Raw genomic sequence first — 24,187 nt, forward strand, 5'->3', positions numbered from 1 at the left:
TCACGCAGTCATTTCTGACTCTTTGTAACCCCATGGACTGCAGCATGCCAGGCCTCCCTGTCCATCACCAACTCCTGGAAATTACCCAAACTCATGTCCATTGAGTCGGTGATGCCATCCAACCATCTCATCCTCATCCATAAAACCATAATGGGAAAGAAGATGTAAAAGAATGTACATATACGTATAATTGAGTCACTTTGCTGTACAGCAGAAATTAACATTGTAAATCAATAAATAAATTGATACTTCAATTAAACTTTTTTAAAAGGGAGAGTGACCTCAAAAGACATGGAGGAGTCTCGAAAGAACACAAAAAGGAGGGGTGTGGAACAACAATCATTCAGCTGCTTAGCTCATCCCACCATGAATCTATTCAAACCCCAGGTCGGGCTCTGCTTACCTTGTTGAGTCGTTCCAGCATCTCCTTCAGCAGCAGTTGACACTCACACTCATTTTCATACCTATAGACAGGACACAGAAGGCAGAGTGGGGCATTCGGTCAGCCTGAGTCCTGCGCCCTCTCTTTATGGGAAGCAGGAGCTGATGCTGTCTTTTAGAGCCCACTCACCCTTTCCCAACCTTCTCCATGGTATACACAGGGGGCGCCATACATGGAGACCCAGCCCCAAGCCCCCAGCACCCCCTCCTAGCCACCCAAGGATGCAGGAATCAGACCTCAGCACAGCTGTCACCCCAGGATCGCAATTGCAGTCCTGGGGGCTGCCCTAAGGTTCTGCCTCAAACACCACTGCCGACCTTGCCTGGCTATCCTATACTATTGTATTCATCCACCTGAGACAGCTTTTCTGGATTGTGTCCTTCCATCCTTACAAAACCCTGGAAGAAAGCAGTTGCTGTTACCCCATGTGAAAGATGGGGAAACTGAGGTTGAGAAACTGGCCCGAGGCCCCTGTAGATGCCCTGGGCACTTCATTCACAGCATCAGCATCTGTCAGAATTGTTCTGCACACCCAGAGCCTCCCCTGGGCTGGGCGGCAGGGCAAGCTAGACAGGTCAAAGAGCCAATCTGCCTGAGAGCAGCCTGCAAGCTCCAACAGGGCGAGTGGGGACACACACATGCCCCGGCTCCCTCCTTCCCAGCTGGGACCACAGACGTGTGCTCTCCATCCCACAGGTGGGCGCCAGTGGCCACAGAGGTAACTTGCCGGATGAGGCACCGCTTAGTCTTTCCCTGCCTCCCTCACTTCGCCACTCCCCAACTGCTGCTCCCTGACACCATCCCCCAAATAAACAACTTTCTCAGGCTCAGCTCCTGGAGGACTTCACACATAGAGGAGTTAGTCAGGATTCAGACATGAGCCTGCCACATCTACCACACTGCCTGTGTAGAGCAGGGACACCTCCAAAGTTATAAGCATGCACAAGATTAAGAAAGCAGTCGGTGCTAGGAGCACGTGTATTTTTTTCTCCTAGTCAGCTTCTTCCCTGGAGTCCTAAGAAAAAAAAAAAAAAAAAGCTAAAGATCAAGGAAGCAGAGAAACACCAGAAATCATTCTGGTCAGAACAAGGTTCCCTCTAGGGGGAATTTCATCCCCTGAAGAAAAAGAGAAAGCCCCTTCCCCAGTGACCCCCACCTCACTCCCTGTAAGCTGTCCCCAGTATCCATCCTAATAGGAGATAGGAAGCCATGTTTAGAAACCACAGGGCTGCCTAGAATAAAGACTACATTTCCCAGCCTTCCTTGCAGCTCAGTGTGGCCATGTGATTCAGTCCTGACCAATGGGAAGCAAACATGCCTGTGGCCACTTGAAGATATCTTTGGTAAGAGATGGTGTAGGTATGTCCTTCTACATCCCTTCCTCCATCTTGTCCCTTGAAACACCAATGCTGCCTTCTTGAAGGCCACACACAGCCTTGTGGGCCTTGATTACCATAGGGTGCCATACTAAACTGCTAGCCCAGACCTTACACAAGAAAGAAACAATCTTCCACTTTGGATAAGCCAGTGTTAACTTGGAATTTATTTGTAGTTGAAACGAATCCTACTTAGCACTTAGCCCAACCTACAAAGCCTAGCTTTCTGTATCCCTGCACACCCATGCCACAGGTTCAAGTTAGGACTTTACACTGACAGGTGCTGGGAAACTGCAGCTCAGAATCAAAAGTCCTGACCTCAGGGAAGAACACTGTTCTCAGTGTCCCCACTTTCAGAGCCATCCAAGAAGCTCAGCTGTAACCACTAAGCAAAATATATGTGCATAAGCTTTTCTTTTCACACCAGGATGTCACATTTAGCAGTTTGTTTTCTGTGTGGCTCTAATGAAGCCAGAAATGATTTTTTTAAATAGTTAATTTGCTTTAAAAATAAAACTGTTAACAAAATTTAATTTTCTTATTGCTTTTTCCTGCTAGAAACATACAAGAATTTCTATACCTTAAAAACATATTTAAGGATTTCCCTAGTGGTCCAGTGATTAAGACTGCACACCTTCAGTGCAGGGGACCCAGGTTTGATCCTTTGTGGGGGAACTAAGATCCCACATGCTGCACACAGCCAAATACTTTTTAAAAAATAATTTTTAAATGTTTAAAGCATATTTAATAAACAAGATATTAACCTAGTTTCATACTGTAGACAAGTCTAGGTATTATATTAAAGACAGGCAATCTCATTATAAAGAATTCATGGTAAGAATTCATAAAATATTCATATATTCATAGAAGTGAATTCATAAGGTAGAAAAAACCACTTTGGCTTCAATCATCTGACTGACAGAATTATTTTTAGCTTTCAGCAATTTGGTTAATTAATTCATCACTGTATTTTGTATGCATCATTGTATTTATAATATTTTGGTAGTTTTGTTTTTATTTAGTTTTTATTTAGCCTTTCTTTGATGTGCTAAAGACCTGATTTTGAAATTATACAACTATCCAGGCAAAGAATATGCCTAACAAGGCTGCATATACCTTCCTGTTTCTGCATTAATTTCACCTATTTCTGGCTAGTCATCACCACACCTCTGGAATTAAACCAAACTCAGTGTATGTCCCCAGTGTATTACAGATGTGTATAATTTTTACAATGATTTTCTAATCTCACTACCCAATTTTAACTATCAAACCTTCTCTAAGGGGGCACTGGGAGGGAATAAACTAATGAGAATTATCAAATAAATCAGAGAGCCTGAGGGGCCAGCTCCATGATGGACACATAACTCAGAATCAAGTAAAATCAGGAAAATTCAATACAGCCACCCTCCATTGAGGGCTCCCAGGAGTCATGCTTGCCCAGCCAAATCACAGCCGACTGTGACCCAAGGACTGTGGCCCATGTAAAGGCCATCTGGGGATCTGGGGTATCCAGATGACCCATGGAGCTGCCTTATGTCAACCAACATTCACCTCCATTGCTTTAGGTAACATGAACTTTATATGAGTGAAGGCCTCACTCCACAGGCATCCAAGGAAGGTTTCTCTCCAAGACACAGCATTCTGGAAAGCGTGTGGGCCTCCAGGCGAAAAACCCAAGATCAAGTCCTGCCACCCACAGGCCCTCTGCAAGCCTCAGTTTTCCCTTGAAGAACTACAGGGATTTTCAGGTGCCTTCTTCCAAGATCAAAACCATAAACAGGGACTTTCCTGGCAGTCCAATGGTTAAGACTCTACACTTCCACTGCAGGGGCCAATGGTTCAATCCCTGGTTAGGGAACTAAGATCCTGCATGCCACACAACACAGCTAAAAAGAAAGAAAACCAGAAACAGCAGGACTGATGGAATGAATGCTTATGATCAGATAAACAGGCTCGATATACAACGCTGAATAACCTGGTCACGTCTGGGGCTGAGAGTATGGAATACAAACACAGAGCACATTTGAAGAAAACTCTCCAGCTGCCCTAGACCAGAGATCCTCAAACCTGGCTGTTCACTGAAATTACCAGTGGAGCTCATTAAATATGGAAATCCTGGGCTCCACTTGAGGTCCCAGATCAGGTCTACCTCTGAATTTTTTTCATTAATTTATATAATTTTTAAACAGATAAATCTCTTACATGGTCAGAGAATTTTTTAAATGACATCAGAAGATGTTAAGTTAAAATTCTCATTCACCCTCCCTTATCCTCATAGGTAAGCAGTGTTGTTAGGTTTCTGTGTGTGTGCTTGTGTCCTTTTGCAAGCAAAAAATCTCTATGCCTCCCCCTGTCTTTTTAAAACAGATAATAATAACACACTATTTTTTTTATAATTGCATAGAATTCCATTGCATGAATGAAGCACAATTTCATAACCTGACTCCTATTAACAGGCATTCAGGTTGGTCCCAGGTCTTAGTTACTGAGATCATGCCACAGGGAATATCCTTGTGGACATGTCTTTTGTCACCTGCTTGAGTATCGGAGGGGGCTGCCCAGTGGCGCTACTGGTGAAGAACCCACCTGCCAAATGCAGGAAACAGAAGAAATGCGGGCTCGATCCCTGGGTCAGGAAGATTCCCCAGAGAAGGAAATGGCAACCTACTCCAGCATTCTTGCCTAGAGAATTCCACGGACAGAGGAGCCGGGCGGGCTACAGTCCATAGGGTCACAGAGAGTTGGACTACACTGAAGTGACTTAGCACACACACACACACACACACACAGAGTATCCAAGGATAAATTCCCTGGAGCACCCAGCTGAGTCAAAGTGCACACTCATTTATAACCTGGAAAAATGTTGACAAATTGCTGAGCATCATTTTTTTTTAACAGCTTTTAGGGTGATTTTAAAGCATTATTCATTCTATCAAAAGGGGGCACATTGCCCAGGACCAGGACTTCTGAAACTTCAATGTTTAACTTAAATGCTGAATCACCTGGGGGGGTTTTGTTAAAGTGCAGTCAGATCCAGGAGCTCTGGAGGTGGGCCCAAGAGTTTCCTTTTTTAACAAGCTCCTGGGTGATGGGAAACTGCTGGTCCATGGATCGCACTTTGAGTAGCCAGACCCTAGAGGACACAGGTTGAAACGATGTCCAGGTGTCAGCTGTGATATAGTGAAAACAGTTAGACTTTGCATGTTCAAGACCTGAATTCCAATCCTGGTGCAGCAGTCACCAGCTGAGTGACCTTCCCCCTAAATCAATACATTGTCTGAACCCCAGTCTCCTCAAATGGGTGCAATACCCTCTATACCAGGATGAGCCTGGAGCATTAATAAACTTCCATCATGGGGTGTCAAAGAGTTAACCTCGACTTAGCAACGAACAACAATCTCAAAAACACTATGCAGAACAGAAGGAGCCAGACACATAGAACATGTCTAGAAGATTCTATTTTTTGTGAAATTCTAGAACAGGCAATAGTAACCTATGGTGACAGAAATCAGAACCCTGGGTGCCTCCGTTGAAGGGACTGGGGAGGACGAACCAAAGACTGGGAAAGGGCAAAAGGAAACTTTCTTGGGTAGAGGAAATATCTTGTTTTAGTAGTTAAATGGGTACCTACGTTTCTCAGACTCATTACACTGTGCTCTTGAATGTGTGCGTTTTATTGCATGTAATTATATCCTGGTGGCGCAGAGGTTAAAGCGTCTGCCTGCAATGTGGGAGACCTAGGTTCGATCCCTGGGTCGGGAAGATCCCCTGGCGAAGGAAATAGCAACCCACTCCAGTATTCTTGCCTGGAGAATCCCATGGACGGAGGAGCTTGGTGGGCTACAGTCCACGGGTCGCAAAGAGTCGGACACGACTGAGCGACTTCACTTTCAAGGTAGGTTAAAAAAGTAAATTATACCATTTCGTGCGAAGTGTGACACGGCATCACAATGGAAGCTAGCCTTAGCTCAGGGAAATGCACCACGTGCGTGCCTCCGCGGAGATGAAGTCATCGGTCGCCCCGGGATCAGAGACGGCCCTCCCAGCCCAGTGGCCGCGCGCTCCCGGCCCGCGCCGCCTGTCACCCTAGAGGCGCCGCTTACTTGCTCCGGAACTCGTCGAGCGCGCGCTGCGCCTCTGCGCCCTGGCGCTCCAGCCGGGTGCGCTCGGCCGCCAGGTCCCGGGCGCGCTGGCGGTTGCCCTCGACGTGGCGGGCCAGGGCATCCTCGGGGCCGGCCAGCTCGTCCAGGCGCTGGAAGGCGTCCAGCTGCCTCCTGAGGACGGCATGGCGCTGCTCGAGCGCCCGGGCCCGTTGGACGTGAGCGGCCACGCGCTCGCCGAGCCCCTGCAGCGCCGCCAGGTTCGGCGCGGCCGCCCGGCCCTCCGCCAGGCGGTCCGGCTCTGCGGCGCGCGGCGCCTCCTCGGCGCGCTCATACTGCTCCTTGCGGGTCTGGAAGACGTAGCTGCGCCGGTACATGGCTCCTCTGCGGGCGGGTGCACGGCCGGCTCCCGGAGGCACCTCGCCGAGCCAGCAGTCCGCTAAATAAACATCGGAGGCCCAGGGCGCGCAGCTTGGACGTTCCAGAGCGTGTCAGCTGTCTCTCCACGCGGCGCCCAGCCTCGGGGAGAACAAAAGAGCGGCGGGCGCCGCTTTTGTGCGCTGGCTTAGCGGCCCATACAGCTCTCGGGGTTGGAAGGTTACCCAGCGCCATGAGGGTTTTGTTCCGGGATTGTCGAGCCCATTGCTTTTGAGTAAATGGAGAGTCAGGAGGACAAAAGAAGCATGCTTTTCTTCTGATTTGCTTCCACTGTGGAATTGCGAAGGAAGCCCAAAGGGACTTGTTAACCTTGGTCTAGCTGGAGAGCCCAAGGACCCCTGACTTTGTCTCTTCTCTCTCTGTCAAGCTCTCAATTCTAGAGCTTTTTAACAATACCTTTTTCTTTTCTGATTACTTAAGCAGATATTTTTCGTAATTACACCATGGCATTAAAGACCCCTCTTTATGTTAGTGGTTCTTAACTTTGGATGCAACATCAAATGGCACTTCTCCAATAAATTGTGAGGTGTGTTGCAAGTTCTTACTGATACTTGTACGTGTTTGTAAGAAATCTCTTCTTTGCACAGTAACTCAGAAAACCTTGCACAGTGGTTGTTACTATTAATAATATCCTGAGGCTCATGGATTCTGACAGCCTTTCTGGAGTAGGAGATGCAAGCCCAGCTCCATCAGGACATTGGCATAATATATTCTTCCAACCAAAGAAAAAATTCTTCCAGCCTAAAGATTTGATAAATTGGTCAACTCTAAATTAGATATATAAAGGAATTTGTGTCACTATGTTTCATTTTAATATATATTATGGAAATAATAAAGCTTGACAAATTTAAAAGTGAATTACGGGTGTTGAAAGAAATGAATAGCATTTGATGAGACTGTTCCTAGATAGAAATATTTTGTCCTATCTCCAATTTAAAAAATCATTATCATAAGCCTGTTTTCATAAAAAGATTAGCAGTACCATATAATTAACCACTCTGTTGATTGTATATGCTGCTGCTGCTGCTAAGTCGCTTCAGTCTTGTCCGACTCTGTGCGACCCCATAGACAGCAGCCCACCAGGCTCCCCCGTCCCTGGGATTCTCCAGGCAAGAACACTGGAGTGGGTTCCCATTTCCTTCTCCAATGCATGAAAGTAAAAAGTGAAAGTGAAGTCGCTCAGTCGTGTCTGACTCTTAGCGACCCCATGGACTGCAGCCTACCAGGCTCCTCCGTCCATGGGATTTTCCAGGCAAGAGTACTGGAGTAGGGTGCCATTGCCTTCTCCGGTTGATTGTATATAGTATACTACAAATTAAAGTCATAGTTAACAAAGATGAAGAGAATTACACAGATCTTTGTTGGGTTTCTCGGAATTTATTTTTTCTCCAGAAAGACTTAAGACATGGATTCAGTCTGGGATGAATCTATGTAAGGACCAAAATTGTGCTGGTAGTGTAGTTATTCTGTTTTCTTGTGTTAAGTCATTTAAAAATAGATTTTATGATCAAATCAAGGAGAACCAATGCTTCTTAATATTTTATGTAGTATGGCACACATATACCATGCTGATGCCATAGCAAATTGGTTTCAGGCTTCCTAGAGAGCAAAACCAACATAGAACAAGAATTGATTTATTAAAAAAATCATTCCTTCCTTTTGACATTATGTGTCAGTCAGGTATTTCAACAAAACACACTGACCTCCCCCCAAACTAAGTAGCAGACGAAAAGTAATTTTTTGTCCGATGCTTAGTTTGCAGGTCAGCTGCAGGGCTTTTGTGCAAGCTTCAGGTCTTCTGATCCACCAGGGCAGCTCTGCTCCCAGTGAAACTGCTCTTCCTGGAACTTGCAGTGACAGAAGGATGGGAGGGAGCCCAAATACACAGACCACTCCAAGCCTTGGTTGGCTTTGTGTCCACTAACATCCTTTAGAGAAACCAAAGCACAGGGGAGCTTTCCTGATGGGCTAGTGGCTAAGACTCTGCACTCCCAGTGCAGGGGGCCCAGGTGTGACCCCTGGTCAGAGTGAAGGCAGAAGAAAGGGACGACAGAGAATGAGATGGTTGGATGGCATCACCAACTCGAGGGACATGAGTCTGAGCAAGCTCCCGGAGTTGGTGCTGGACAGGGAAGCCTGGTGTGCTGCAGTCCATGAGGTTGCAAAGAATCAGACACGACTGGCTGAACTGAACTGAACTGAACAGGGAACTAGATCCCACGAGCCACTGTTGTAGCCACGTGTTCTGGGAAACAAACTCACTCAGAAGGACAATGCATATAGTGGAGTGCAGTTTATTATTACACCGGCGGGCCCAAGGCAAAGTCTCCTCTTAGCAAGGACCCCGACCAGTTTTTGTGAAAACCTTATATACCCTAAGTGTTACACGCACAAACCCACCTCCCCAAATTCCCTGACAATCAAAGTTAACCCGTGATTCATATGCCTTAAGCCTAGGTAGTTAACAGTGGACAATTATCAATAGGCCTGTGGCCATACCCCAATAAGCATAATAGAGTGTATGATTCTATTCAATTACACAGATAATTAGGGTATTCTTTTAGCGATGGAGAGCCCTGGGGCTCTTTCTTCTGGGGGCCTGATTTTCCAGTTCGTATGTGCTTCCATAGATACTGGGCATATAGCTCAAAGTCCACAGTCTGGCCCAAGATGGAGTCCCACTGTCAAAATAGAGCCTGTTCTGTTTCCTCCTTCACTACAACTAAGGGTTTGCATGCTGCAACTAAGACCCAGCGCAAGTCAAATAAACAAATAAAAATAAATGAAAGGTTTTCCAGGTGGCTCAGTGTTAAAGAACCTGCCTGTCAAGGCAGTGGACACCGGTTTGATCCCTGGCCTGGGAAGATCCCACATGTCTCGGAGCATTCAAGCCCATATCCCACGGCTACTGAGCCTGTGCTCTAGAGGCCGGAAGCCACAGCTACTGAGCCCACGTGCTGCAACTCCTGAAGCCCACATGCCCTAGAGCCCCTGCTCTGCAACAATGAGAAGCCCTCAAAGACGAGTAGCCCCTGCTCGTCACAACTAGAGAAAGCCCTCACAGCAACAAAGACCCAGCACAGCCAAAAATCAGCAGATAAATGAATACTAAACAAAGCAAAGTACCCAGCCACAGTCAAGGGGCAAGGAAGAGACGTGGCCCACCCAAGGCCACTTCAAGGGTGTGGTGTGTACCTCGATCACAATGGAATGAAGCGTTGGGACCAACCACCCAGTCTGTCACCCATGGAGAGCCCTTTGGGAAAAATACAAACTTCCGGAAACATAACAACAGAAAAAATATTATTTCTGTTTAATCCAGTGGAACACTTAGAAAATATCTACTGACAAAGCATCATCTGGAAGAGTTAAATACTGGACAAGGTCAGGAGACAGATTAAGGGGCAGGAGACAGATTCCTACTTAACAAATGAAGATACAAGGAAATCTGGGATAAGTTCAAAAACAGAGATGGTAACAAAGCACTGTGGTTGCACCAGGGCAGCAGCAGTGAGCAGTGGGTGGGCAGGTAGGCAAGTTAGAACTCCAGATGAAATAGCATAAACGAGGTGTGCACCCTGCGATCCCTGAACTTGTAGCTAAACCAGGGCAGGTGTGGCAAGAGGAGTCCCACAAAGGAAAGCTCAAAGGCTCCACATGAGTGACCACGGAACGTGGGCATTACCTCCATTCCTTTCACCAAGCCCCACCAAAAATGGCAGTAAGGAATCTTTTGAGATTAAAATTTCACAAAAATGAGGAAGAAAAGATGACGGTGGAAAAGTTCCGTCAATAGATTTTCAGAAGGCTGACCAGGGACAGATTCCTGGAGACTGATGTGGTGCTGTGGAGAAAGCTGAAACCCAACTGTCTCAGGGGGTGGGAGAAGAAAGCTGGTTCGCGCAAGAGGAGCTCAGAAAATTTTAGGAATCGTATGTAGCAGATACAGGAGAAGATGGAGGTGAAGGGTAGTGTTAGCCAGTCCAAGCTCGTACTCCTTGCCACATGACAGGTCAATAACTGGAGAGATGAGTTGTCAGGGTAAAGAACAGAGACTTTATTTGGAAAGCCATCAGACTGAGAAGATGGTGGACTTGTGTCCCAAAGAACCATCTTCTTTGAGTTAGAATTCAGACCGCTTTTATACTAAGAAGGGAGGGGGAGTGGCTCGTTGTTGCAGACTTCTTGGTTCAGGAATCCTTTGTTCTAGCAGTTGTCCAGGTACATCTGGTCATAATGTTCCTATGAACCTTCAATAAGACAAGTGTTATTCTCTATTCTGCAATTTTTTATCTCTATACAAATGGAAAAGTGTTACCCCTTTAAAGGTCAGAGCTCTGAGAAAGGACTGTCAAGTATATTCCAGACTATAGGCAGCATGCTTTGACAGAAGGTGCAGACCCTGGAGAAGTTAGCATGGGCAACAGGGCACAATGGTTAGAGCTGGAGGAACAGACCCAACATGGAATCAGGTTTGTTCATCTCTGTCACAGTAGAGCTGAAACACAAGAGGGTTGCCTGAGAGTCTGCACAGGAGTGGTTAGCATTTCAGATCTCCCACTCTATCCTGCACAGCCAGGCAACCAACCAATCTTCATCATGACAGGAGAGCTGAAAGTTATTCCAGGTAAAATTGAACAAGAGATGTCTTAACTTCAAGGTGGCTGGGCATAGCCAAGGGCAGGACGGTGGCCAGACGAAGCAGCTGTGGGTGGAAGGAGCTCAGCCAGCAAACCCATCTGGCCCCAGTATGGGCACTGGTAAAGGGGAATAGTCACAGAACGAGGGTCACCGTGCATCCCAGTTCACCTGAGACCATCCACGTTTACCTCCATTATCACAGTGTGAGTATAGGTGGCTCTCTATTTCACTCCCAAGAGTATTGTGGTTTGTCTGAGAAGGACACAGCATCTCATCCCAGCCTTGAATGCATCAGTTTCAGTTCAGCCGCTCAGTTGTGTCCAACTCTTTGCAACCCCATGGACTGAGGCATGCCAGGCTTCCCTGTCCATCACCAACTCCCGGCGCCTACTCAAACTCATGTCCATCACGTCGGTGATGCCATCCAACTATCTCATCCTCTGTTGTCCCCCTTCTCCTCTTGCCTTCAATCTTTCTCAGCATCAGGGTCTTTTCCAATGAGTTGGTTCTTCACATCAGGCAGCCAAGGTACTGGAGTTTCAGCATTCAGCATCAGTCCTTCCAATGCCTAAAAACATCCAGACAAACCCCAAATAAGAAACGTTATTAATAAAAATAGATGGGAACAATATTTTTTAAATGTTAATATCATAAAAGATGAAGAGAGACATGGAAAAGTTCCAGGTTAAAGGAGACGTGGCATCCAAGTGCATAGTGATCCCAGACTGGATCCTGTACTGAGGAGAGAAGACGCTGGAGGATCACCTGTAGGTCTACTGGCAAAACTGGAAGATGGACAGTAGATTAGAACTGAATCAATATTGAATTTACTGAAGTTTATGACTACTCCACAGTCAAGTAAAATAATGTCTGTATTCTTAGAAAATATCCTCTGAACTATTTGGGGGTAAAATGCATGATGTGTGCAACTTACCCTCAAATGATGGTTTAAAAATTACTTGTATAAATGTACACATAAACATAAATATTGACACATATATATGGACTTGCTTGGAAGTCCAATGTCTGAGACTCAGAGCTCCCAATGCAAGGGGCCCGGGTTCCATCCCTGGTCCAGGAACTAGATCCCGTATCCTGCAACTAAGAGTTCACATGCCACAACTAAAGCTCACACACACCGCAGCTAGGACCCAGCACCACCTAACTGATTAATCAAATGAATGAAAAGAGAAAGGCAGTGGGGCATAATAGTAACAACAGTAATCTGATAACTATTAGTGACCGTAATAATAGTCACTAACTAGTTTCTATTCTTAATAGTAACTAATACTAATAATAGTAACAATGAATCCGGATAAAAGGTATATGAGTGTTGTTTGTGCTGTTCTTGCAATTTTTCTTAGACAGGTTGAGATGATTTTCAAAACCGTTTGTGAAAACTGTGATCACCTTATACATGAAGCACTTTGCAGTGTAGACATCTGAAAAAGATTCCTTTGCTTCACTCTATTGCTTTATTGACTATGCCAAAGCCTTTGACTGTGTGGATCACAAGAAACCGTGGAAAATTCTGAGAGAGATGGGAATACCAGACCACCTGGCCTGCCTCTTGAGAAATCTGTATGCAGGTCAGGAAGAAACAGTTAGAACTGGACATGGAACAACAGACTGGTTCAAAATAAGAAAAGGAGTACGTCAAGGCTGTATATTGTCACCCTGCTTATTTAACTTATATGCAGGGTACATCATGAGAAATGCTGGGCTGGAAGAAACACAAGCTAGAATCAAGATTGCCGGGAGAAATATCAATAACCTCAGATATGCAGATGACACCATCCTTATGGCAGAAAGGGAAGAGGAACTAAAAAGCCTCTTGATGAAGGTGAAAGAGGAGAGTGAAAAAGTTGGCTTAAAGCTCAACATTCAGAAAACGAAGATCATGTCATCTGGTCCCATCACTTCATTGGAAATAGATGGGGAAACAGTGGAAACAGTGTCAGACTTTATTTTGGGGGGCTCCAAAATCACTGCACATGGTGACTGCAGCCATGAAATTAAAAGATGCTTACTCCTTGGAAGGAAAGTTATGACCAACCTAGATAGCATATTCAAAAGCAGAGATATTACTTTGCCAACAAAGGTCCATCTAGTCAAGGCTATGGTTTTTCCAGAAGTCATGTATGGATGTGAGAGTTGGACTGTGAAGAAAGCTGAGCACCGAAGAATTGATGCTTTTAAACTGTGGTGTTGGAGAAGACTCTTGAGAGTCCCTTGGACTGCAAGGAGATCCAACCAGTCCATTCTAAAGGAGATCAGTCCTGGGTGTTCTTTGGAAGGAATGATGCTAAAGCTGAAACTCCATACTTTGGCCACCTCATGCAAAGAGTTGACTCATTGGAAAAGACTGATGCTGGGAGGGATTGGGGGCAGGAGAAGAAGGGGACGACAGAGGATGAGATGGCTGGGTGGCATCACCGACTTGATGGACGTGAGTCTGAGTGAACTCCAGGAGTTGGTGATGGACAGGGAGCCCTGGCGTGCTGCGATTCATGGGGTCACAGAGTCAGACACGACTGAGCAACTGAACTGAACTGATAGATGTGTAGCTACGAAGAAAGCAAAGAGAGGGAGGGGGACAGAGAAGAAGTAGTTTAGTCAACTGTGCAAGAACAATAGGAGAAAATGGTCTGTAACCATAGACCAATTTTAATCATGTGAAATATGTGATGACATCAGTGAAATGTTTTTAACAAACATGAACAGGAGGAGATAAAACAAAAAGCCGCATGCATGGTGATTTCGGTCTTATAAAAATATATGTAATTAGAAATTAGTTTAATCTACCAGGCTTTATGTTCATCACATCTTTTTATTGCCATTTTAACTTTCTTCAATACATGATATTTTTTTAAAAAATTTAATTAACATGTTTATCCACTGAACAAATACAAAAACTAGGCAGAGACGGTTTGTCTTTTAGTCAGTTTCATACTCCATAGAGTTTTAAACCTTCCCTTTCAGTTAAGATACATTCTGAGTTTGCTCTGGGCTTTTTATAAACATAAAGGGTATGGGGGGTTCCCTGCCGTCTGATAGTTGTATGGCCTTGAATGATTCCGTTAACCCATTTTCTGAATTGATGGATCTGAGCTAAGGTGTCTCTATGAGCTTCCTGCTTGTTAAGGGCTGACTTGTGTCCTCTAAAATTCATAGGCTGAAGTCCTCACCCTCCGGTTCCTCAGAATGTGACTGTATTTTGGAGACAAGGCCTTTGAAGAGGTAACTCGGGAGAAATGAGGTCATGTGGGTTGGCCCTGATGAAATAGGACTGGTGTCCTGATAAGAAGAGGAGATTAGGACACAAACAGAAATAGTGAAAGTCGCTCAGTCGTGGAATTCTCCAGGCCAGAACACTGGAGTGGGCAGCCATCCCCTTGATCTTCCCAAGCCAGTGATTGAACCCAGGTCTCCCACATTGCAGGCAGATTCTGTACCAGCTGAGCCACCTGGGAAGCCCAGACAGGAACAGAGGGGGAACACCTGGTGAAGAAACAAGGAGAAAAACAGCCATCTACAAGCCAAGGAAAGAGGCCTCAGAAGAAACCGCCCTACTAACACCTTGATCTCAGACTTCTAACCTGCAGAACTATGAGAAAATGAATTACTATTGTTGGAGCCCCAGGTCTGTGGGACTTTGTTATGGCAGCCCGGATAGTCTAAGAGGCTGCGGGAGCATTCTGATTCTATACGGTCTCCTCTGATAATCTATCCTTTCCCAGGACATAGAGATGTGTGCCACAAGAGGGCCACGCTGCCCTGAGAGTGGACACCTGCCTCCTGGCCCCGAGGGCAATTGCAGTCAGCAGCGGGTGGGGGTGGCGGGAGGCTGGGAACACAGATGCACAGCTTGAAGCCTTGCCACCAAACTGGAACAACAGGTCCTGCAGGAGAGGCTCTTACTCAGTAAAGTGGCCAACAACCCCAGAGTGAAAGGGCAAACCTGACTCCCAGGCCCTGCTCCTTAGACTGGCCTCCCCATCAGCTAGCTGTAGAGCAAGCTCGGCTGCCATATAAGTGATGTGTCACGGTGAAAGGTGACAATGGAGGGAGAAAGACATTCAAAAGCAAGGCTCTCGCTCCAACTGCACACACACTGTGGATGGTACAGGCTTTCCAGAAAGTGAAGCCACAGGTTCTCTCACGGTCAAAGCCAGGAGGGCACTAAGCATCTACCTGCTTTCCTTTGGGTTCAGTACAGCTGCTAAGTCGCTTCAGTCATGTCCGACTCTGTGTGAGCCCATAGACGGCAGCCCACCAGGCTACCCTGTCCCTGGGACTCTCCAGGCAAGAACACTGGAGTGGGTTGCCATTTCCTTCTCCAATGCATGAAAGTGAAAATTGAAAGTGAAGTCGCTCAGTCGTGTTGGACTGTTAGCGACTCCATGGACTGCAGCCTACCAGGCTCCTCCGTCCATGGGATTTTCCAGGCAAGAGTGCTGGAGTGGAGTGCCGTTCCCTTCTCCTCAGTACAGACACCGAAGCAAATATTCAGTGTGCTGACAGGTGTATTCCTTGTGGGTTTGGACTGATGGGACCGAAAAGTATGACAACTAGGTTCAGTGCATGAACTTGAATGGGATTCTAGACCAGAAAAAAACAGAAGCGCTACCACGAAAGATTACTGTGATGCTTGATGAAATTCAAGTATGGAAAAATGGATTAGATAGTAATAGTATGTGTTAAGGTGCCTAATTTTGATAATCATTCAATGGCATATGAGAAAGGGACCTTGTTCTCAGTAAACACATGCTGGTTTAAGGAATAATTAGGCACAATATCTAACTTGCTGGCAGTGTTTCAGAAAACAAGTAATATATACGTGTATATACAATACAGGAGGGCATGGCAACCCACTCCAGTATTCTTGTCTGGAAAATCGTCATGGACAGAGGAGCCTGGCCAGGTACAATCCATGGGGTCACAGAGTCGGACATGACTGAGCAACTGAGCACAATATATGATACACAAATATAAATCAATTCATAGAATAGTAAAACAAATGGAGAAAAATGTAAATAATTGGTGGATTTAGGTAAAGGGTATAGTAGCAGTACCCTGTACCATTTCTGCAACTTTTCTGTAAGTTTGAAATCATTTTAAAAAAAAGAGAGAGAGAGAGTGAGAGAGAAAGCTGCCTTCCAAAATCCCAAACACCTCTGGGAAATGTGTGCTGAGAGTAGATGCTTCATAATGATAGAACTAAAATACAAAAATGCTCCTTTGATTCACCAGGTGGTAGCATGGTTTGATTCACCAGGATTTCATGGTAGGAGTTTAACACACGAATGATGAAGGGGTTTTGAAATATACCTAAGCTCACCTTCCCTGAGCACCAGACGATGGGGCACAGCCATGGAACGTGGTCGAGACCTTGTCACACCTACTTATGCGTCATCACTCTGGTTATGTGTCAGAAGTGGCCGTATCCTTGAGCCCAGGGATGGAGCAATGAGTCATTGTCCCAACAGGCAGCATTCTCAGGACCAAGTTTGGAGATGTCTCTTTCAGTTATAATTTCTTGTGGACTTCAATCCAGCCATGCTGTTCATATTTCTGCTCTGTACTTCTCTTCAAGATATCATTAACTGGACCTACTGCCACATTCAAGTTGGGTCAGGGTACATCTAAACCACCCTCTTCTCTCCTAGGGATAGATTGTCCAGTGGTTTGATGTATCATCAAGCCACAGTTGGCCAAATGGAGTGCTCACTTTGCCCTAAAAGGAAGCTGTTCCAGACCCCGATTCGCACCACTTAGGAAATGGATCCCAAGGAATTAGACACAAACATCCATGAAGGCATTTCTATTAGGAATACACAGTCACAGATTTAAGCCTACATCTGGTGTATCCATTGTTTCTACGGGTCCGTACTGCTTTCTTATGGATAACAAGAGGAGCTGATTGAGCTATTTCACAAGAGAAGACATTTTATCTTCCAAAGTGTACCAACTTACCTTTGACCTGTAATTGGGAGGGATGCTATTCCAAGTTATATCTCTATTTATTACTCTTATAAACTTTTAATTTTTTGGCCACACACACAGGCTGAGGGACCTTTAGTTCCCTCAACCAGGAGTGGAACCCATACCCACTCCAGTAGCCTCACAGTGTCTTAACCACTGGACCCTAGGGAAGTCCCAGCAATGTTCTTTTAAAATATGATTCATTTTTTCCATTTTTCCTATTGATGGTGGTCTCCAGGATGAATACAGTTTCAGTCAACATCCAATGTTTTAGTCATTTGGTTATACTGGAGACAAAGTGGGCTCCTTATCACTTTGAAGGTTGTTAGGCCTCCAGATTGGAAAACAGTTCCCTTAAGGAGAACTTTAACTACCTCAGAGTTTCTTTGTCCAGATGAACTATGCTTTCATCCATCCTGCAAAAGTGTCCACATACACTAAGAAGCATCTGAAGTTTCCCGCAGCCCCTCTGCTTGCCAGTCCTCAGTGGGGCAGGTTCCTCTCTAGGACTGAGTTCCCAAGGGGCAGGGGGGTGTCTAGAGCAGGCTTTGGATTATTTTTTAGCACAAATCATGCAATTCTGAGTGACTCGCTGGATGGTCCTTTGCAGATTAGGGCCCATTATATGCTTTGGAATCCTTGGTAAGGTGGCATCTCTCCCGTCACGGGTTTTATTATGAAGGTGCCTCCGGAGAGTATCCAAGCCTCAGGGATCAAAACAATTCCTTCTGTACTGTATTTCCAGCCTGGCGAGGTGTGATCAAGAGTGAATTCCTTTCTTCAACCCCTCCCTGGTCCTTTTCTAGTACACTGGCTGGGATTTTGACAGAGCTGAGGAAGATGTGACCCTCTCAGGGCGTGATGACTGCCTTCTTTGCAGCGTGGTCAGCTGTCTGCCTTTTACTGCATGAGTTTTGCCTCTTTGGTGTCCTGGGAGGGGCATTACAGCCACTTGTGAGGGCTTATGGGCTGCCTCTGACAGTGACAGGATTTCAGCAGTGTGATGTCTTTAGTATTTGAAGTAAGGAAGCCCCTCTCTTTCTAGATTGCCTCATGTACATATACTGCAAAGAATGCAGAGTGAGGGTCTGATATATGTTTACCCACTTCCCTTCAGCAGCAGAGACAGTTCTTGTTAGAGCAATGATATCTGCCTTCTGGGCTGAGCTCCCTGGGGACAGGTTTCACCTCAACAGTCCTCTCTGGGGTATTTCTGCATACCCAGCGCATCACCTGCCTGGTCCATGAAGTTGCTCCCATCAGTGAATACCTCCAACTCCGGCTCAGTCCAGGGTTGGTCTGTTAAGTCCGGTCTGCTAGAGGACACCAGCTCCGTGTTGTGTGGGCAGTGATGCTCTGGGGGTTGTGTGGCTCCCATCAGGAGCAATGTGGCTGGATTCAGGGCTGAAGGGACCTGCCGTCTTACACTGGGATTGTCTAAAGAGAACAGCTTGGTACTTTCCCATTTTCCTGGAGGTCAGCCAATAGCCCCCTTTTCATTTCAGTAAAGAAAGCACATGGTGAGGGACGTACATAGTGAGGGGCTGCCCCAGGGTAAATTTCTCAGCTTCCTGAAGTCTGTCACAAGTAGCACCTACAGCTTGAAGGCAAAGGGACCACCCTTCACCAGGATGATCTAGCTGCTTTGAGAAGTAGGCGACAGGCTGAGGGATGTTTCCCAGAACCTGAACTAACACCCGAGACTTACCCTGGTCTTTCACAGACACATAACCTGAAAATTTTCTTCAGATGTGGTAGTCCAAAAGCGTGGGCTGAGATTAACTTCGTTTTTATCGTTTCAAAGGCTCTCTTGTACTCTTCATCCCCAGTAAGGGGTTAAAGATTGTGTCCTCTATGTGAATGGGAAAGCATTATACATTGGAAGATCGGAGTCTTAAGAATGGGCTCTTGGGTATATTCCAGGCTACAGTCAATATTCTTTTACCAAAAGTGCAGAGCCCACAAGACTAAGCCCCAACAGTAGAGAACGAAACTTAGAGCTGAAGGAATTGATCCAATATGGAGTCAGGTCTGTTCTCTGTTACAATAGCTTTGGCCCAAATCCAGAGAACGACCGATCACAACCACGTGACTTGTTGGTTCATCTGGATAAGGCTCTGAGTGATATGGGTGTTCCTGCTGCTCCACCCTCTGCTTGCTGCTCCCATTTGCTTTCGGCTGACTCCCACTGCTTCATTAATTTCAAACTTGTGTCATCTGGCTTTCCTTCTCACCCTGTAGATACCATCCTTCTCTTCATCTGTCTACATCTCTTTGTTTGGATACCAATATGTTCCTTTGCATCTCTTACACCTCGGCTCAAGCATATTAATTCATGAACATGGATGTCAAGACAGGTCTTCACACCCAAGCCCCCATGGCTGAGCCGAGATACCTTCCGGCTAAGGCTCCACCTCTCTCTCTGCCATCCTGGCTACCAGCAGCTCTTTGAGGGCAGAGCCAATGATATCAATGCTGTTCATTCTCCAAAGACCATCACCGCCAGAGGATTGTCCCATAGACCAACCTTCCACGCTTCTCCAAGCTGCTCTAAACCCCAAAGGGCTGGGCCTCCAGGGTTGCATCACCTATCTTCCATGTCCTCTGATTTCCTGTGCAGTTTGGCAAACAGGAGTCACCAGCAGGAGGTCAGGGAGACTCCTTTCCTACCTCCCTCTTCTCCAACCATGACCCCCACCTGTTCCTGCCAGTTCCTGGGTCCCTCACCATGCTTGGTGGATTGATACCCTTAACCCTGCCCAGAACTCTAGAAGTTGTCCCTTGATTAAATCCTCTCTAGCTAGACTGTTTGTGCCATTATTTCCTGCTAGATAGAGAAGAACCCTGATGGGTATCTCATTCATCAACTAGTAGAGCTTCTGATTCAAAGTAGGTGTCTGATAAAAACCAGTTAAAGAGCAAATGAATCTTAGACAGAAACTGGACATGAAAGACATGTTTTTTGAATGTTGGGAGGTTCATGTTGAAAAGCTTAAAATGGGAAAGCTGAGTATTGCTGGGTATTCAACAATGAAGCACGAAGCTCTGACCAACAGCTGGACCTAAGGCCTGGCCCTTTCACCCCACATTTGCTGATGGGGCTGTTTCAAAGGCTGTTTCAAAGTCAGATTTAGTAGCAGCTCTCCCCTGTGATGGTTCTGTTCAAACTTTCATCTCAGGAAATACACAAGGACAAAACAAAAATACATTACTTGTGGAAGAAAACAGTGCACCAGTCAGCAGAATGACTGCAGTTACAAGACACATTCAAAGGAAAAATTAATTCCTTGGAAAAGAGCTTTCTATTTTAAGAGAATGAAAAAATAGAAGAGATGTCCTCAAGTGATACATAATGAAGACACTTCCCAGGCTCCTCCAAGGCTGTGGCTTTTCAGATGTAGACTTGAAACAAAACCCATCACCAAGGGTGGCATCCAGGCCACATTCCGGTTACTTATTTTGTTCTGCGGTCAGTCTCTGCTGAACACGGCAGTTTAAACTCCAGCCACAGAGCTGCCAGCTACCCTGGTCTCTAACATGCCTTGGACTGTCCTTGATGACCCTAACTTGGGTCGCAGTCCTCCCAGGGCACATTGCTTTTTTCCAGGCAACCTGAGTTTAAAGGGAACACACACATAGTGGACCTGAAGATGCCACTTTGCCAGGATTTGCTACATGAAGTCGAGAGACCTCTAAGACCAATTCCAGGACACCTCAGAGCTAACAAGCCAGTGGTCCCAAGCATGCATTTGAGGCTGCCTCTTAAGAGCTAATAAGACCCAACTGTCTTAGGATTTTCAGGAATTTGAGGAGCAGGGGGACACCTCATTAGTAGATTGAAATTAGCCAGATGGGAGTGTTTACACCACAGTGTGGAACCCTATACCAAGGTCACGGGTGTAAAGCCTTGTATCAAGGTCAACTCTGGACTGAGCCCCATAGCAACTGTTGCCATGAATCCCTCCCCACCTAAATCAGTCAGCTCCCTGATTCCATCCTACGTAAAAATACCCATCTTATTACCCACCTATAGCATCCTAACCAGTCACCTAATGCCACCCTTCCGGCAGGAATTTTGTCTTGAGGCTGTAAAAATTGGTTACCAACCCATATAAGTCGTTGGCTCTCGCTTGAGCCAGCCCGCTGTACTAACAGCGTCTCTCGCTCTAATAAACTCTATTCTGAAATACTCTGTGTCTGGAAATTCTTTTCCAACCCACTCACAGACCATGATGCACAGGAACTGACCAACACCGTAAAGACACTCAAGGCACGTGCCCCCTGAGAGTCAGGTGTTCAACATTTACTCTATCACATTACCTGTGAAATAATACAGACCCAGCTCTCCAGTGACAGAAATTCATGGGGAGAAATTTTTAATGTCCTTTCTTCTGGCTCTGCCAACTCAAAGAAGAGAATCAGTCTTCCCAAGTATGTAAAGTGGTACCCTAACTTGAAATGCTCAGTTTAAGAAACAATTAGACCAGAGTATATAGCCTGAGAAAATGGCTTGTTTTCATGTCAAGTTGGCTCAAGAAGTTTCTGAAAATTAATTTACAATAAATTGCCTTATAGAGTTAAAACAGCTTCCAAAATGTTATGGGGCCATTTAAAAAAACTGGGGGAGTCAGCCAGTAAATTAAAGTGTAGCTCTATAAAGGAAGAAAAAGATAATCTCAAAAATAATGCAGGCCCAGCTGGAGGAATCAGTCTCTGTTTTAGTGAAATGGTAGATAGTGATCCTTAGCTAATCTCAGGATTTTTTGTCCCCCTGAAATAATGGCTGACCATTGACTCTGTTGTTTTTGGCCAGAGTTTCTAACCAAACAAGAATTTTGCAGCTGCAATGACCTAACTTGAGAAACAATTTGATAACATTTTCTAGAAAACACACAACATTTGTTTTACTCTTTCTGAAGACCAACAGAGGGACTAAGAAGAGAGCATAGTATTTTGCCTTGAAACAAAGAAAAACGTTAATAAGATCAGTGGCTGGAAGAATATTTCAGTTCAAATAAAGGTCATCCGAAGCCTGTGAAACGTTGTCTTTCAAACCAGTAATGAACATGCCTCACACAACCAGCTAATATCCTGGGTCCATTGAACTGGTTATTAGGGCATAAATGGAAACCCTTATCATATGATAAATTGTAAGTTTGGTAGCTAGCTTCGACAAAAACAGCAGGAATGGTGATTAGCTAAAAAAAACAGACTTATGTTTTAGAAAAACCAGGAGAAAAGTTATTGCTGTGGTTGGGGGAAAAAAAAAAAGCAGCTTGCTGTGACTCAGATTTCAGTTGGATGGTAAGAGAGTGTAAAAACACAAACTGTATCAGCTCATCTATCAGCAAAATGCCCTCCCAAAGCTGATTGAGTACTCACGTGCTTCATCCCTAAGCTGGAGACGATATTAGCTCCCAAAAGATGTTGTTAGGGTTAAGTGATGTGCTTACAATTGTTGTTACTGTTTAGTGGCTAGGTCATGCCCACCTCTTTGCAACCCACATGGACTGCAGCCTGCCAGTCTTCTCTGCTCATGGGATTCCCCAGGCAAGAATACTGGAGTAGGTTGCCATTTCCTCCTCCAGGAGATATTCCCGACCCAGGGATTGAACCTGTATCTCCTATGTTGCAGGTAGATTCTTTGCCACTGACCCACTAGGGAAGCCCTTTTGTGCTTACAATGGTAAGTTCTTAACAAATATTAGCCATTATTGTTTGCATGTAGCCGACTTACTTTAAGCATTTGTCTTGGCTTCAGTTCAGTTCAGTTCAGTTGCTCAGTTGTGTCTGACTCTTTGCAACCCCATGAATTGCAGCACGCCAGGCCTCCCTGTCCATCACCAACTCTTGGAGTTCACTCAGACTCACGTCCATCGAGTCAGTGATGCCATCCAGCCACCTCATCCTCTGTCGTCCCTTCTCCTCCTGCCCCCAATCCCTCCCAGCATCAAAGTCTTTTCCAATGAGTCAACTCTTCGGATGAGGTGGCCAAAGTATGGAGTTTCAGCTTTAGCAGCATTCCTTCCAAAGAAATCCCAGGACTGACCTCCTTTAGAATGGACTGGTTGGATCTCCTTGCAGTCCAAGGGACTCTCAAGAGTCTTCTCCAACACCACAGCTCAAAAGCATCAATTTTTCGGTGCTCAGCCTTCTTCACAGTCCAACTCTCGCATCCATACATGACCACTGGAAAAACCATAGCCTTGACTAGACAGACCTTAGTTGGCAAAGTGATGTCTCTGCTTTTGTATATGCTGTCTAGGTTGGTCATAACTTTTCTTCCAAGGAGTAAGCGTCTTTTAATTTCATGGCTGCAGTCACCATGTGCAGTGATTTTGGAGCCCCAAAAAATAAAGTCTGACACTGTTTCCACTGTTTCCCCATCTTGGAGCCCCCCAAAAGCCAACCCTGAGGCAAGGATTCAAATATAAGTATCATTGGCATTCCGCGTCCGCGGGCTCCACCAACTGCAAATTAAAAATATTTGGGGGAAAAATTGGAAGGAATTCCCTGGTGGTCCAAGTGGTTAATATTTTGTGCTTTCACTATTGCAGGGGGCCGGCTCAATCCCTGGTTGGGGAACTAAGATCCTGCAAGCCTTGCCACGTATATCATGAAAAATTATACATATTTATATAGAAAAATTTTACATATATATGAAAAAAATTCCAGAAAGTTCCAAAGAGCAAATCTTGAATTTGTCCACGTTCAGGCAACTATTTACATAGCATTTATATTGCATTTACCACTATTTACATAGCATTCTATTAGCTATTATAAGTGATCTGGGGATGATAGAGAATGTAAGAGAGAATGTGCATAGCTTGTATGCAAATACGACACCATTTTATAAAGACTTGAGTGTTTGGGGAAGGGGGTCCTGGAACTGCCCCCACCATGTATATTGAGGGGTGACTGTAGTATACTGGGGAGAGGGTCCTGAGGCACCAGTAGATGCTTCTGAAGAAAGGGGATAAAGAGAGAAGGCAGCAAGTTACAGGGATGTTCCCACAATGACCACGGAGGACAACTGGAGCTCAGTGTGACTGTGTGCTCCAGGAGACTGAGCAGGACCCCCAGAAAGACACCCCACAGAGGGGTGAGGGGGCTGGGTTCTTACCCTCCAACTCCCTGTTTCTGGTTGAAGGCTGCTCCCGAGGGCAGCCTTCAGGTTTAGAGGAACAAGTTTAGGAACATGCGAG

At 45.6% G+C, this 24,187-nt stretch overlaps 1 protein-coding gene across 1 annotated transcript in view; it reads right to left on the minus strand.

The window, feature by feature from the left end:
• Nucleotides 1-6,295, minus strand: part of BFSP1 (beaded filament structural protein 1) — a 37,116-nt gene extending 30,821 nt beyond the window's left edge. The window contains exons 1-2 of the mRNA XM_068987702.1: nucleotides 5,922-6,295; nucleotides 404-464 (exon numbers count right to left, since the gene is read on the minus strand). Coding sequence (XP_068843803.1) covers nucleotides 404-464; nucleotides 5,922-6,295 — 435 coding nt within the window. The remainder of the gene's footprint in view (nucleotides 1-403; nucleotides 465-5,921) is intronic.
• Nucleotides 6,296-24,187: the final 17,892 nt, after the last annotated feature.

Source organism: Capricornis sumatraensis, chromosome 15, assembly GCF_032405125.1.
Source record: "Capricornis sumatraensis isolate serow.1 chromosome 15, serow.2, whole genome shotgun sequence".
Lineage (NCBI taxonomy): Eukaryota > Metazoa > Chordata > Mammalia > Artiodactyla > Bovidae > Capricornis > Capricornis sumatraensis.